Source organism: Dendrobates tinctorius, unplaced genomic scaffold, assembly GCF_039654945.1.
Source record: "Dendrobates tinctorius isolate UK_male_01 unplaced genomic scaffold, ASM3965494v1 ptg000145l, whole genome shotgun sequence".
NCBI lineage: Eukaryota > Metazoa > Chordata > Amphibia > Anura > Dendrobatidae > Dendrobates > Dendrobates tinctorius.
The window spans coordinates 1,338,753-1,354,935 of record NW_027361812.1 but is presented as its reverse complement, the minus strand read 5'-3'; the positions used below and the strand labels follow the sequence as shown (position 1 = coordinate 1,354,935).

At 44.1% G+C, this 16,183-nt stretch overlaps 1 protein-coding gene across 6 annotated transcripts in view; it reads left to right on the top strand.

Annotated features, from left to right (window-relative positions):
• PHF11 (PHD finger protein 11) overlaps positions 1-16,183 on the top strand; it is a 146,535-nt gene that overhangs the window by 55,769 nt on the left and 74,583 nt on the right. For 5 of the 6 annotated variants that reach the window (XM_073546091.1, XM_073546090.1, XM_073546087.1 and 2 more), the window contains exons 9-13: positions 1,070-1,147; positions 1,313-1,359; positions 2,939-2,973; positions 7,835-7,932; positions 13,999-14,027. In XM_073546091.1, coding sequence (XP_073402192.1) covers positions 1,070-1,147; positions 1,313-1,359; positions 2,939-2,973; positions 7,835-7,932; positions 13,999-14,027 — 287 coding nt within the window. The remainder of the gene's footprint in view (positions 1-1,069; positions 1,148-1,312; positions 1,360-2,938; positions 2,974-7,834; positions 7,933-13,998; positions 14,028-16,183) is intronic. The other variant, XM_073546086.1, reaches the window with a different exon arrangement.

Sequence of the window (16,183 nt, the reverse complement as noted above, 5' to 3'; positions counted from 1 at the left end):
AAGGATATTGTCCTTCCTTCATTCTGCCCATTCTCTGTTCATCCCCAGGAAAAGTCTCTCCACAAGCTGGACCAAGTCAGCCTTACATCTCTACCTCTCAAGGACAGCATCGTTTACACATTCTGATGCCTTGTTTGTCTTTCCTGAGGTTCGTCCTAAAGGACTCCCTGCCTCCAAGTTTACTATCGCTGTCTGGATCTGGTCAGCTTTACTGGAGGCTTATTGATTGATAGACCAGACCACGAGTGTAGGCTCACCCCACCTGTGCAGTGGGGGCCTCTTGGGCTGTTCCCCACCAGGTGTCTACAACCCAAATTTGCAAGGCCGCTACCTGGTCATCCCTTCATACTTTAGCAAGATTCTACAGGATACATACGTAAAAAAAACAAAACTAAGCCGGAATATGACTTGAAAACATGCATGATGTAAAGGCATGTTCACACTGGCCATAGAAACAAGCAAAACCAAAAAAGACAATGTCTACATATACCCTAATGAAAATAAATAAGTAAAGTAAGTACATTAAATAATTAACAAGGACTATATGTGAATTGCCCAGCTCAGTGAAAAGGGAGCCACACCCTATTTGTACTGAATACATAAATACTGAAGAAGAAAAAAAAACAAAAACTGAAAACTGAGCCGGAGTATGACTTGAGAACATGCATGATGTAAAGGATACATACCTACTCCTTGGCTGTTGCTGGCCTAGATAGAAAGGTGCTGCAAGAGATGGTCATCTGTCGCCCAAACTGATGTGAGCACAATATTCTGTTTCCTCCCTTTTGGACTGCTTTGGCACGTTCCATGGTTACCCTTGTCCTCCAATGAAGCGATTAAAGAAATAAGGATTTTTGGTACTCGTCATCAAATCTTTCGTGGAGCCTTTATTCAGGGGACGCCGCACCCTCCCTTGTTTGTGCCTATGTGGGGCCTAAGTGCCTCTGTTGGTCCTGTGTATAGTTATTTGTTGTTGCTTCCCCTACTGCTTTTTTGCTAACTGACGAGCTTTGAGCCAGTCGGTGGGGTGTACCCTGCTGAGAAGGAGTTTACTTTTTTTTTCGCCTAGTGTCAGCCTCCTAGTGACAGCATCATGTCCCCATGGTTACCTGTGTCCCCCAATGAAGGCTCCAAGAAAGATTTTATGGTGAGTACTAAAAAGCCTTCTTTTTCCCATTTTTCAATACATCATTTGCTCAAATGAATGGCATCATTCCAAATTACAACTTGTCCAGCAAAATATTTTTTATTGTTTTTTTAATATTGAATGTGTTTTATCTAAATATGTATTGACTTTTTTTCTATTGTGTAGAGAGCTAGAAAGAGAACAAAGCTGCAAAATACGGCTGGTAGATCAAGGTAACGTTGCAAATTAGTTAAAGGGTTTTTACCAGATTTGGAAGTTATCTGCAAATAACAAAAGTAAGCATGGACTCTTAAGTTCTTGCGGTTTAGGGAATATTTTGAATGCCCTTAATTGGGGAAAACTTTTTTCTGTGAATATGGGTTTTTATGGGTCGCTGTTCTGGTATGGTATGGTGAGTACATCGATGACCTAATTATGATTTGGAGCGCTGATGTGGTCACATACCAGTCTATATTGATCACCTAAATAGCAACTCTTATCAGTTTAAAATTTATGTCGGAGGTACATGCAACTGAAGTATTATCTACTTTTTATTTATACATTAAAGCTGATTTGGAGACTGGATCAATTGCCAAAATAACGCAAAGGAAATCAAGCGCAGGCAATAGTTTGCTACATGCGGGATCGTGCCACATGTCAAGTCGTTCCTTTTGGTGGGTTAGTAAGAGCAAGAAGAAATTGTTCTGCTGACTCTGGGAACTGGAAAAGTAAAAAGGGCAGTAAACCGACACATTGCGCTTATCATACATGATTAATTTGCAAACAAGAAAGGTGAATCTGAGTTGGGGACCATGTTAAAAAAAAAAAATACGGGTAGCACACGGAACAAAAAAGAAGTAGAAAATGTGACCATCATTAATTAAGATGGTATAATGATGATTCACCCCCCACCCACCTAAGAGAAAAAAGCATACCGTTTAGGTGGCTTACATGGCTTTCCACAAAAGAATTTATAGATGTGGCTGGCTGATGTGTCAGTTTGGGTCTCCATCACCTCCATTGTTTCCGGTGTCTGTTATTGTCTGCTGGGCTGACCTTGTGTTGACGTGATGCAGTCAGTAACTGAGCACTGTGGCTGTGCCTGAGTTGATGATTCAATCTGAGCTTTGGTAAATATTTTTGAAAATCCTCAAACTTCCTTTATTCTGCTGCTCTCTCTGTGTGCAGAACTGGGCGTTTCTTCCGGATTTTCTTTGTGCGCTTTCACTCACTACCAGACACTGCTAATCACAGCACGGATATGTCTGAAATTGTTAGATTGTGATTGACACACCCTCTGAAGACTCTCAAGTACCGCTCACTGGTTCTACAACCAGACATTTCACATACTGCGCTCCGAAAACCACAAATGTTATCTCTGCAATTGATCGATGCACTGCAAAATGGAAAATAATAGCAAAATTACAATAATAGTGGACCTGTGACTAGAGCTTACTATACAAACGGCATACATTATTATGCAGATCTTGTAGATCTGTTGAGGCTGATATAATTACTTTGAAAGTTCATGTCAGGATGGCTATATAATCCTGATATTAAAATGCGCAACCTTTTTCATACAAAGCTTACACAGGATTATTTCACCTGAAAGAAATGAAAATATTTTTGTGCTGGAAAGACAAAGTTCTGGATTTTTTTACAATGCTATAATGTTATGTATTGTATGTTTTTTTAATTGGATGTTATTAAAGCAAGGGAACATCAATAAGTTATACTTGTGCATATGTCACCCGTAATCTTCACTGAATTTAGAACCTTAAAGCTTTTCAATAATTATGTATTATATTTCAGGAAGAACGATATAAGAAATCAGTATGCTTATAATGGTGAGATCCTCCTCCTCTTAATACAAAATATTTCTGACTAATATTTATAACCATTGTATGACCTAATTACATTAAAAGGCTTAACCAAGACCATTTACCGTAGTTTTTTCTACTACGGGCTGCTAGAACTAACAGGCAGGCAGTTGCTACCGGTGTGTTGTGGGGGGTGCTGATTTCTGCTGGGATAGAGCGGTAACAGATCGCTCCTGCAACATTTCGGCTTCCACTGATGTCACATTGGCGTAGCGGCGACTTCTCTTCCGCTTTGCTCTGTTGACAGGGCGCGACTGTTGAGGTCATATTGATTAACAACTGGCTCCTTGCTGCCCAACTGCGGGGAGCTGACTGTCAATCAACATGATGTCGACAGAGCAGCACAGTGTAAAGAAGAGCTGCACTGTTGATATGGAGCAGCTGAATTGCCAAGCGGAGCAGTCGGTGAACGCTCTAAGCTTGCCCTGGGTAAAACAGGCAGGTAGATGGCTCTGTTGGGAACAAACTACCTGTTCGTTTTTAGGCTTATAGTACAAAAAAAAAATTATGTCATTAAAAATGTCAGCTCAGGGAGCAAAACATAAGTCTTCACACTGACCCACATCCCGAAAAATTAAAATGTTACAGGTTTCGGAAAATGCCGACCCAATCAAATTTTTTTTTTTTCTTACAAATTTCCTAATTTAATTTCACCACTTAAATAATAAAAAAAAAGTACATGTTTTGATCTGCATACTTGTACTGACCTGGGGAATCATTGTCCAGTTAGTTTTACCCCATAGAGAACATGGTAAATAAATAACCCAAACAACAATTGTTGAATTAAATAAGTGACACTGGCGCTCACCACTCAACAGGCAACTTTTACAAATCAGTAAATGAGTCTATGAACAAAATTAATCCTGGAATCAGAACAGAACATGTGCCAATTCTGTAGATGGAAGAGAGGACTAGATAAACATAGTGCATGATGCCGCACTTAAGGGTAAATAATTAAGGCTATCAAATAACAGACTACTAGAAATAACCTCCTAATCGTATAATAGCCTCTCTAATGGTGTGGCCCCTTGAAATAAGGGCAATAGACACCTAACAAGGAGATAGCTGTCTACCGTATAATTAGTTACCTTTTTTTTCAGGATTATGAGACGCACTTTTGTTCCCCCAGATTTTTGGGGAAAGTGGGGGGTGCGTCTTATCCGAATCTGTGTGCTGTAGAGGGGGGGGGGGGGCGGCTCTGGGGTGGGCTGGCTGCGGGCTGCAGGGACAGCGGGAGGTCCTGTGCTCCCGCTCATTAGGCTCATGCAATATTCACTGCACCCGCTGTCCATCACCTCGGGGCTGAAGCCGCGCCGAGTTGACATCCTCCTGCAGGGCGCGCGGCAGCAGCTGCTCATTCAGGCAGTTCATGGTAGCTACAGGACCTTCCATGATGTGACCAATAGGACCTGCGGTCACGTGACTCCCAGTGTGCACTGCGAGTCACGTGACCACAGGTCTTATTGGTCACATCATGGAAGGTCCTGTAACTACTAGCCACAATCAACTGCCTGAATGCGCAGCTGCTGCCGCGCGCCCTTGCAGGAGGAGGATGTCAGCAGACTCAGCTCAGACACAGGAAAGCCACTGGGGGAGCTGGAGCCATCATCGGAAGGTGAGTTAACTGTTTGTTATTTTATCATGTGTTTGCCAGCAGGGGAGAAAAATAGGGACGGGGCCATGTGTGACAGGAGGGGGGAATATATGGACGGGGGTCATGTGTGCCAGCAGGGGGGAATATAGGGACGGTGGGACAATGTGTGCCAGCAGGGGGGAATATATGGATGGGGGGGGCCATGTGTGCCAGCAGGGCTGAATATAGGGATGGGGGGGACAATGTGTGCCAGCAGGGGGGAATATATGGACGGGGGGACAATGTGTGCCAGCAGGGGAGAATATAGGGACGGGGGGGGACAATGTGTGCCAGCAGGGGAGAATATAGGGACAGGGGGCAATGTGTGCCAGCAGGGCAGAATATAGGGACAGGGGGCAATGTGTGCCAGCAGGGGGGAATATAGGGACGGGGGGACAATGTGTGCCAGCAGGGGGGAATATATGGACGGGGGGACAATGTGTGCCAGCAGGGGGGAATATAGGGACAGGGGGGGCCATATCCAGGATGGGATGGGGGGGCTATGTACCAGGATGGGGGTTATATAGATACCAGTATAAGGGACATATACGGTATATGATTTGAAAGACGGACACTGGCATTATAATACACACCTCCATTTTAAAAATAAAAGTTATTACTCTTGGAAGAAGAGAAAAACGAAAATGGAAAATCGTTAGTTTGTGAAGGGGTTAAACGATAACCATTTTGCTATTTGGAAGCTTTTTTAGACAGGCTGAACAGCCTTCCCTTATGCTTAGAAAAATTGGTAAAAGGTAGTTCTGTATACTAGTCATGCAAAACAAAAATATAAATCTGGTATCTTTATTATTGTTCTGACCTGACAAATAATGCGCAACTCATGGAGAAAAATAAATGAAAAATAATTCCTTAATTACTGTTAATGTGTTTATTTGCTATACCAATTATTGGAATAAAAAACTTTCTAACTTTATTAACCTTAAAATGGTACCAATAAAAACTTCAGCTCATCATACAAAAAACAGGCTCGCACTCAGGGATGTAATCTGTCAACGGAAAAAAGAGAGTCCAGAAATAGAAGGCGAGCACCATCACAATAGTCCACACATCCGAACCATCATACATGTATAAAAGAGACGCAGCCGGCAATACAACTGTTTTACCCTTAGGTGCACATTCATGGAAAATAAGCTAATCCACATAGCAAAAAATAGTAGAAAAGAACGGCACTCACCGGGTAGTGTAGTCAAGGCTTTATTATAAAAGCATATCATAGGGAGAACGGGTGCAAAAAGGAGATAGCATCGACGATCGTTTCACACTGCAAAGGCGCTTCCACAGGTTACATGGTGAGCTGCAGCTGGCCAAGGAGGAAATACCCGCAACCAAGAGTCGAGACCCCTCACATCGGTGCCGCTCACCTGCTGAGTAATCAACAAAAAAAATATATATACATAGTTCACATAAGTGAAAACAAAAATATATAATATATATAATAGTACCATAAATACAAAAGGAAAAAGAGAAAAACCCACAAGCCAGAAAGAGGCGAAAAAATGATTATTCACAAGAAAAAAAACTTCTTTACAAAAAATTTTTTTTTTCACTTTCACAAAAAACCAGACACATCAATCCACTCATTGAGTCCCGTACGCTCTAAAGCACGGGTTTGCATAATCCACCTGGCCTCTCGTTTCAATAAATTCCTATTCAGATCACCCCCCTGTGAGGGTAAAGTAACCCTTTCTATGCCAGCAAATGATAATGCATCGGGACTGCCACCGTGTGCTTGTCTCATATGGTTAATAAGTCTAGGGACCCCTTTGCCTGTCAAAATAGAATTGAAGTGCTCCCTAAACCTAAGATAAAAGAGGACGTATAGTTTTCCATATATAAAAAAACTTGCAAGAACAAAATAAAACATAAACAACATGGGTGGTTTTGCATGAAATAAAATCAGTAACATAATGAGTTACGACACCTATACATAAACAACGGTCAAGAATGTGTGAGAACAAAACGGACGATGCCCACATCGATAATTACCTTTCGGGGGCATCAAATTGAGCCAATTGCTGTGTGGATCTTCCATATGATTATGTACAAGAATGTCCTTTAAACTGACACTTTTCCTACAAGCAAAAAGGGGTCCTCTCTCCACCACTTCTGATAAATCAGTATCGTGACTTAAAATGTGCCAATTTTTACAGACTGCAGACCTGACTGCACCGTCCATAGGACCAAAATCAAACGAAAAAACAAACCTCTTTTCATCCTTCTTGCAATTAACCCTTTTATTCGCCTCACCACTTGAGTTCTGATTAAACCTGTTCTGTATTTTTTTTTAGCAGGTTTTCAGGGTAACGCCTCTTCAAAAATCTGTTATATAATTCTCGTGATTGGTCAACAAAGCCTTTCTGGGTATTATTTATACGTTTTAGTCTAAGAAACTGACTATACGGTAAAGAATTTTTCATGTAAAAAGGGTGATAACTGTCTATGACAGTTATCACCCTTTTTACATGAAATGTATGTGAAGCATACATTTCATGTATGTGAAGCATGGCATTAGTGGATGATAGTTTACGACAAACTGAAGTAAAGAGAGAACACTCTCTAACCACTAAAAAAAATCCAAAATTTCAATTGAGGTGCCCCCAAATTTGGAAGTAAATGACATATTCATGTCACCTAAATTGTTAAGATACTCCACAAAATTGTCAAATACATCTGGGGGGCCGTCCCACACAATGAATACATCGTCCACATATCTAATATACATCTTGATGTGTTTCAAAAAGACGTTAGAAAGTGAATAGATATACCTGTTTTCAAAACAGCCAAAACAAGATTGGCGAAAGTGCGCGCCACCGGAGTCCCCATCGCGGTCCCGACCTGTTGTAGGTACCTAGTATTCTGAAATTTAAATGCATTGTGTCTCAAAACAAAACAGATCCCCTCACATAAAAAGTCAATGAATGCAGTGTCTTTGTCTGTTGTGGCTAAAATTTCCCTTATTCTTGTTGCTGAGAACTCAATTGTTCTAGAAAAGTGACATGGCACCCAAACCATTCAAGCAAAATCCACAGTCCCAAAGCCAAATGGGTCACCCCTCCTAAACTGATCTTTTGGATATATTTGTTTTATTTAGTGAGTTTTCCTAACACCATTCCATCATATTCAGGATGTTTTCTATCATATAACGTTATTTCTGTTTCTATTTTTTTTGTGCAGTTGATCCACATCCTGCCATGCAGAATGTGCAAAGTGATGATCAGCAAGAAACCACCCTCCTGTTAGCGATTGATTCCGCTGAAATTGAAGACAGTGAGGTCAGTACTTTTCGAAGTGATGCTTAGTATCTTAAAGTAACAGTATGTATTATAGACAATATAAAATAAAGGGTTACACTCTATTGTGCTAAAGCATGTCAATGTGGAATATATGAAATTTGAATAGCAATATGGCTTTGGAGTATTAGGAAAAAATATGAGACGCTTTGAATAAAATTTGGCCAAATTATATCTGCCCATCAACCATCGTCAAGGTGGTATCAAAAGTCTGACTTGTGTGAATACCTCTCTAAGGCCGGGATTACACATTCGAGAAACTCAGACAAGTCTCGCATCTTAATACCCGGCACTGCCGCCGACATTGGGGACCGGAGCATTCAGCTACATAGAAAGACATGCAGCCGCACACTCTGGTCCCGACTGCCGGCGGCAGTGCCAGGTATTAAGATGCAAGACTCATCCGAGTTTCTTGCATGTGTGATCCCGGCCTAAGGCTGATGTCTGAATTCCTGGATGAATGTGGACCCCTCTGTCAGTAAAGCCTGCATTTATGGGTAAGTTGGGACCTGCTGTGATTAAAATCATCACCTGGTGAATGGCGGAGTGCTCTGTCAGTAAGCTATCATTCAAATAACAAAAAAACAACTCACATCTAGGCTAGTGTGACTAGGTGGATACCAGGAGCAGCTACCTCCTTATACAATATACTGAAAATTTAATATAATCCACGTTGACATGCTTTAGCGTAATTGAGTGCAACCTTTTTTTTGTATATTGTATATGGAGGTAGCTGCTCCTGGTATGCACCTATTCACACTAGTCTAGCTGTGCCAGTCAGTTTTTTAACATCTGTATTATTGACAAGACCTGTAATCAAAGCTCTTCTGTTTGTTAAAATTAATCAATAAACATGGATTTTTACCCTCCTCACACTTGCTGGAATCCTCTTTCCTAGTGAAACAGTTGGAAGCAGAAATCACAAATTAAGAGTTAGGCCGGGGTCACCCTTGCGAGTGCAATGCGAGAAAGTCGCGCAAATCTCTCGCCTCAATACCTGGCACTGCCGTCGGCACTCGGGACCGGAGTGTGCGACTGCATGTATTTCTATGCAGCTGAACGCTCCAGTCCTGAGTGCCGGTGGCAGTGCTGGGTATTGAGGCGAGAGACTCGTGCAAGTTTCTCGCATTGCACTTGAAAGTGTGACCACGGCCTTAGAGGAACACTGGCTACATTACATGGATGTGGCAGGCAGAAGAAGGTATCACCGACTGACACCAGATTGCTGAAGCAGCAGATGGTCCAAACCCCTCGAATGACTAGAAAAGACCTGCAGCAAGATGTGGTGGTAGCAGGCTGTGAGGTTTTAGTGTGCACATGAAAGTCCCGTACTGAACATTGAATGTCTCCATGCCAAAACTCTAAGACATCCTACACTTCTGCAGGCACAAAACTAAACCAATAGAAATGAATTGGCGTCAAGTTGGTATACATGCAAAATAGAAGCATGTTCACGCTGTTCGAAAAACAGACTCTACTAAGTTTTAAAGACTCTTGTCATGAAGGGCATGAATAATTCTGAGATTCCAGTAGTCAGTAAAAGTGTAATTTCTCAGACACTTCATTGGGGGACATGGGAACAATGGGTTATATAGGGACACTAAGAATACATCTCCCCCACAGCCTACACTTGGGCAGCCACCACCAGCAATTCAATTTAGCTCCTTCCATTCCGAGCGCTGCCTTTCGCCCAAACAGTGGTTTACCCCCACATATGGGGTATCTCTGTATTCAGGAGAAATCGCACAACAAATTTTGTGGTTCATTTTCTCTTTTTACACTTCTGAAAATAAAAAAAAAATTAGTTCTGAAGTAAAACATTTATGAAAAAAGTTGTGTTCATTTTTTCCTTCCACATTGCTTCCGTTCCTGTAAATGGAACAACTTCTTGAATGTGGTTTTGAGCACCTTGAGCTGTGCAGTTTTTAGAATGGTGTCACATTTGGGTATTTTCTGTGATGTGCACCCCTCAAAGTGACTTCGAATGTGAAGTGGTCCCTAAAAAAAAAAAAAAAAAAGTTTATTCGGTCGTCCATGACAACACCACCTGAGAGAGGGGATCCGCCCTCCAGGAACAGGAAATCCTACAGATACATAAGGGCGGCACCTCTCCCACGCATCAGTTGGTTTCCTGTTCCTGGAAGGACAGGACTCCCTACAGATCATGCCATCATGGACGAAGGAATCCCCAGGCCGGCTGTCCGACTCAAGTAGCGGGGAGGTGTCTCCTACCTCGGGCAGTGCGGAGTCCCCTGGAAGCGCCACAGTGGCCCGGGTAGGGTTCCACGTCCACGTCAGTGTGCGGGGCAGGTGAGAGCGGGGTCCGGCGGATGCCCGTCTCCTGGGCCGGCGCCGGTGGGTAAGTATGGCCCCCCCCTTAGTCCTGCTGGTGCGGTCTCCCTTCGTCCAGGTCGGGGCGTGCGGCGGTGGCGTGCGGGGTGCGCTGTGCGGGGTCGGGCGATCACCCAGACCGGAAGTGACGTGGTCGGCGGGGGTCGGGGCCAGTAGCGCCGGACCGTAAGTCGGATGCCGGCCGGCTTTTTCTCCCCGTGCGTCGCCGGGTGCAGCGGCGCGGGCGCCGGCAGGGGCGGGGGGAGGCGGCGCGCAGGGGGAAGTACCCATGGACGTTGGGGGGGGGGGCGAGAATCAGCCCCTGGCCATGACACCGTTGAACCCGGATTGCCGGGGGGAAGAAAAGGGGCACAGAAGCACTGCAGAGTGACTTCAGCTCAGGTGCAGGAATGGACGAGCCGGAAGCTCCCGTGGCCCAGCTGGACCGAGAGCAGGAACGTTGCTCTGAGGTCCCAAACCAGCTCCCAGCAAAAGGAAAAAACGAACTGGACAATCCGGCCATAGAAGTTCCTCCAGGCCGAAGGATCCAGCTCGCCCCCTTCCCTCCCCCGTGATCCGGTACCTACGCCTTCTGCTCAGGGTAAGAGATCTTCGTGAATGTGCCCTGATGCAGTGTTTCCCCTTATGTTTTCCTCCTATAGGGGAAGAAATGCGCTGACAAGGCAAAAAACAGGGAATGCGCCCTTTGCAAATGCCCCTTGCCGGATGCCTACCCTAAAAGGCTGTGCCAGTCATGCATACGGCAGACGGTAAAAAAAAAAAAAGGGGGGCGTAGTCCCCAAAAAAATACCAGGCATACTTCCTAAGGCTGGTTTCACATTAGCGTTGAAACAACGCTGCGCACTGCGTCGGTAAGCCCCGCCCCGATCCGGCTCCCTGCTCTCCCCATCCGGGATCACCGCCTACTATCGCATTTGCACGCATGCGATCGGCGCACCCTATCTTTAGCATAGGGTGCGCAGATCATGCGCTGCCAGTGTGAAAGTAGCGTGCTGCGCACTTTTGACGGTGCGCCGTGCGCGCCGAAATGCAAGATAAAAAGAAAAAAAGTACCGGGTTTATGTTTGGAGGGGGACGCCAGGAAGCATCCCGTGAGACCAAGAAACCTCCCCAATGACTAGAGGCCCCGGTGGGAGTTAGACTATCGGCCTTCTGCCAAGCCTGGTCGCGGATCTCAAACAGTAACTGGATCCTGGTGTTGGTAGCCTCAGGCCTAAAGCTAGAATTTGCCAGTGTCCCCAGAACAGTTTTAGGGTCACCCCGCTCAGGTCTTCTCTGGCAGAACAGACTGCCCTAGAGACCGAAGTTGTTGACCTATGTCAGAAGGGAGTACTGATAAAGGTACCAGAGGCGGAGAAGGGCGAAGGCTTCTACTCCCCTCTATTTTTGGTCCGTAAACCGGATAATTCTTACAGGACCATAATCAACCTGAAGACACTCAACAGATACCTGGTCATTCGACCTTTCAAAATGGAAACGATCAGTTCCACAATAAAATTACTGTTTGAAAATTGTTTTATGGTGGTGTTGTATTTAAAAGACGCTTATTACCATATACCCATCTATGCGTCTCATTAGCGTTTCCTTAGAGTGGCAGTTCATTTACAGGGGTCGTTACAGCATTTTCAATATGTCGCACTTCCCTTTGGTATAGCAGTCGCCTCCCGGGTGTTCACTAAAGTTATAGCGTAAGTTATGGCCCATCTGCGGAAAGCAGACATCCTAATAATCCCTTACCTGGATGACTTCCTTATAGGCAAAACAGCAGTCCATTGTCTGGATCAATTGCAAAAAGCAAAATCAGCTCTGGAGCGGTTAGGGTGGCTATTAAACATTAAGAAGTCCCACCTACAGCCCATGAAAGTCCAGCAGTTCTTGGGCTTAACCCTAGACTCGCAGAATCAGGAGTGTCGTCTTCCACCCGAAAAATTAGTTTGCTACGTCAGCAGGTCTTTAAAGCCTCCAATAGCCCTACCATGTCTCTCAGGAAAGCAATGTCCCTCCTGGGTTCTCTCTCATCCTGCATCCCCGGGACCATACAAGGGTACTACAGGGCGAGGTTTTACGCCATCGAAAGATGCTGGGCGGTTATCTAGAAGGCCAGTTGTTTCTGTCCCAACATACTTTGAGATCCCTTGAGTGGTGGCTAGATGAGAACAATCTAGCCAGATGGGTGCCCTGGGAATATGCCGTAACCCGGGTAGTCCCCACAGATGCAAGCCCTATGGGTTGGGGGGCCCACATGGGAGAAATCTTGATCCAGGACCAGTGGGAATGCCATCAGTTGGAAATGTCCTCCAACCTGAAAGAGCTAACAGCCGTAGAGCAGGCAGTCAAAAACCTTTATGTGTATCTACAGGGTCACCATGTTCGAATATTCTCTGACAATCAGGTCACCGTGGCTTACATCAACCACCAAGGTGGGACTCGTTCCAGGCCCCTGATAGAGGTAGCAGAACGGCTGTTCCAATGGGCAGAGCAACATCTCCTGTCTTTAACAGCTCTGCACATAAAAGGAAAAGAAAACACCACAGCAGACTTTCTGTCACTAGTTTGCACAGTTTTCTAGATATTCTGAACAGAACGTCCAAGGGGGGGTGTGTTATGGCATTGAAATGAGAACTAGTCGTAACCTCCTACTCTACTCCAAACATGCCCTCTATAGCAACAACCCCACCCTCCATAGCTACAGGCCCTCCCCGTCCACATGAAGAAGCCCTCTTCACACAGTAACAAATCCTCCCCCTCTAGCAGCCTCAGTGCAGAGAGCAGCTGCTCCTCCCCCAGACACACGCTGAACAGTGATCTATGGAAAGTGAAACTAGTGAGGAGGGAAAATCGTCCTGTATTCTGGGCCACTCCATGATTACAATACATAACTCATCAGTAATGCCTTCCCTCACTGTCCCAAATGAGGGACCACGGACTTTATTTGCATATTCGTATTTCCCAAGGAGCATTGCAACTAGGATTTCACTGATTGAGCGCCTTTTGCCGGCTGCCGCAGTGTTTTCTTTGACTGGTCTCCCTGAGGTCAGTGATTGTTTCGTAGAATTGTAAAAATTGGCTTGGTCATTAAGTAGCAAATTGGCTCTGTTATTAAGGGGTTAATACTGTAATTGAAAAGCTAAACCACTTGTAAATGGATTGTCCCATAAACCCTATCCACATGGTAGGTAATAAATGTATGCCTGCTAGGACCCCCTCTGAATTGGAGTCCCAAAGTGAACTGTGTAATGTAAATGAACTGTTAATGAGCATGTTTTACCCCTTTCCCAAAACCTGCCCATTAGCTGTCTATAATAAGAGTTATTAATTTGTGGAGCAATCTTCATACATGCTCAGAAACGCTTCCTTCACACTTGTCACTTTGGACCCCCCATTTTCCGGATCAGTGGGAATTTCATCAGCCAGACTCCCAGCAATCTTATGTCAATCATCTATGGATATGTGATAAATGTTGTTTATTGGACAACCCCATTAACCTGTTAACTGTAGTATATGCAACAATGAGACTGCAGAGAAAAAGTGTGACGTTATTTTAATCACCATGGTATCTAGTATTAGTTAGCCTTGAAAGTCAAGTGTAAAACTTCTCTCTGTGAACAAGATCTAATAAGAGATGGTACAAATTATAATGCATATATTCTCTGTAAAGCACAGGGTGTAACAAATTCCTTGTTTTACATTTTACAGGAAGCTCTTCCGTCCACGTCTGGCCAGCCGTAAGTTTTTATAGTACAAGTATTCACTGTCCTATTCTTCTGAATGGCATTTGCAAAAGTTTCACTCTGTTGAATGGAGTTGTATTGGCTGCAAGCACATGGATTTCTGCAACATCTGCCCCTTGTAAATCCATACCAAGATTGTGCAAATAGTGACATGCAGAATATATTGTAAACTGATTTGTATACTCCAGAATTGCCAGATAGATTGTGAGCCTGTTAGATTTATAACATGTTGAATTAAAGCTCTATTTATATCACATTTAGCCATACATCAGATGCATATGTCAGTATATTAAAAAGTATACACATATATCTATAGCAATACAAATGCAAACTGAGTAATTGCCTTGGGCTCCCACTCTCTACAGCAGGAGCTACTAAACTGATAGTGTCATTATCAGTGTAGTGTCTGATGTGGAGGCTACTTCAGGACCTTGGTGAGATCACGATCATGTGACTGTGATATCACTACAGATCTTGTACTCTGCGGGAGTCAGAAGAACTGAGGTGATGGACTAGTTGTAAGTCCTCTAGAGTGTGTGCGTCTGTTTTTGGATCTGTGTGTGTGTCTCAGTTTGTGTGATTGTGCCAAGAATGTATGGGCTCCTGGTGGTATATATTAGTGAGGACATAATAATAATAAATTTTATTTCTATAGCGCTGACATATTCAGCAGCACTTTACATTTCAGAGGGGACTTGTACAGACAATATACATTACAGCATAACAATAATCACATAGATCATAACAGATACCAAGAGGAATGAGGGCCCTGCTCGCAAGCTTACAATCTATGAGGAAAAAAGGGGAGACACGAAAGGTGGGTGGTAACAGTTGCCCTGATTGTATGGACCAGCCATAATGTTAAGTGTGTAACAGTACGGATGCAGAGGGCTAATGGATGCATAAAGAATGTGGGAACATGATGCGGGGAACCTGGTTATGGTAAAAAAACTTTTGGCTGTGCCACACAGGGATAGATTAGGTTAATATTTTGAGGCGATAGGCCAGTCTGAATAAATGCGTTTTCAGGGCACGCTTAAAATTGTGGGGATTGGGGACTAATCGTATTGACCTGGGTGCATTCCAAAGAATTGGCGCAGCACGTGTATAGTCTTGAAGACGGGAGTGGGAGGTTCTGATTATTGAGGATGCTAACCTCAGGTCATCAGCAGAATGGAGGGCGCGGGTAGGACGGTATACTGAAACAAGGGAGGAGATGTAGGGTGGTGCTGAGCCATGGAGGGCTTTGTGGGTGAGGGTAATAAGTTTGTACTGGATTCTGGAGTGGATGGGTAGCCAGTGTAATGACTGGCACAAGGTAGAGAAATCGGTGTAACGATTGGCGAGGAATATGATCCTGGCAGCTGCATTCAAGACAGATTGGAGGGGGGAGAGTTTGGTACGAGGGAGACCGATTAGAAGGGAGTTACAATAGTCGAGACGAGAATGAATAAGAGAAACAGTAAGAGTTTTTGCAGAGTCAAAAGTAAGAAAAGGTCGAATTCTAGAAATGTTTTTGAGGTGCAGATAACAAGAGCGAGCCATTGATCGGATGTGGGGGACAAAGGAAAGCTCAGAGTCAAGTATGACCCCAAGACAGCGTGCATGTTGCTGAGGAGTAATAGTAGAACCACACACGGAAATGGCAATGTCGGGTATAGGTACATTAGTAGCGGGAGGAAACACAAGGAGTTCAGTCTTTGACAGGTTCAGGTCTTTGACATGAGAATGTATGGGCTTTTGGTGGTATATATTAGGGACAACATCAAATGTATGAGCTCTTGGTGGAAAATATTAGTGAGGGCATCAGAATGTATGAGCTCCTGGTGGTATATATTAGTGAGGACATCTGAATGTATGAGCTCCTGGTTGTATATATTAGGGACAACATTAAATGTATGAGCTCTTGGTGGAAAATATTAGTGAGGACATCAGAATGTATGAGCTCCTGGTGGTATATATTAGTGAGGACATCAGAATGTATGAGCTCCTGTTATATATTAGTGAGGGCATCCGAATGTTTGAGCTCCTGGTGGTATATATTAGTGAGGACATCAGAATTTGAGCTCCTGGTGGTATATATTAGTGAGGACATCAGAATTTATGAGCTCCTGGCATTAGTGAGGACATCAGAATGTATGAGCTCCTGG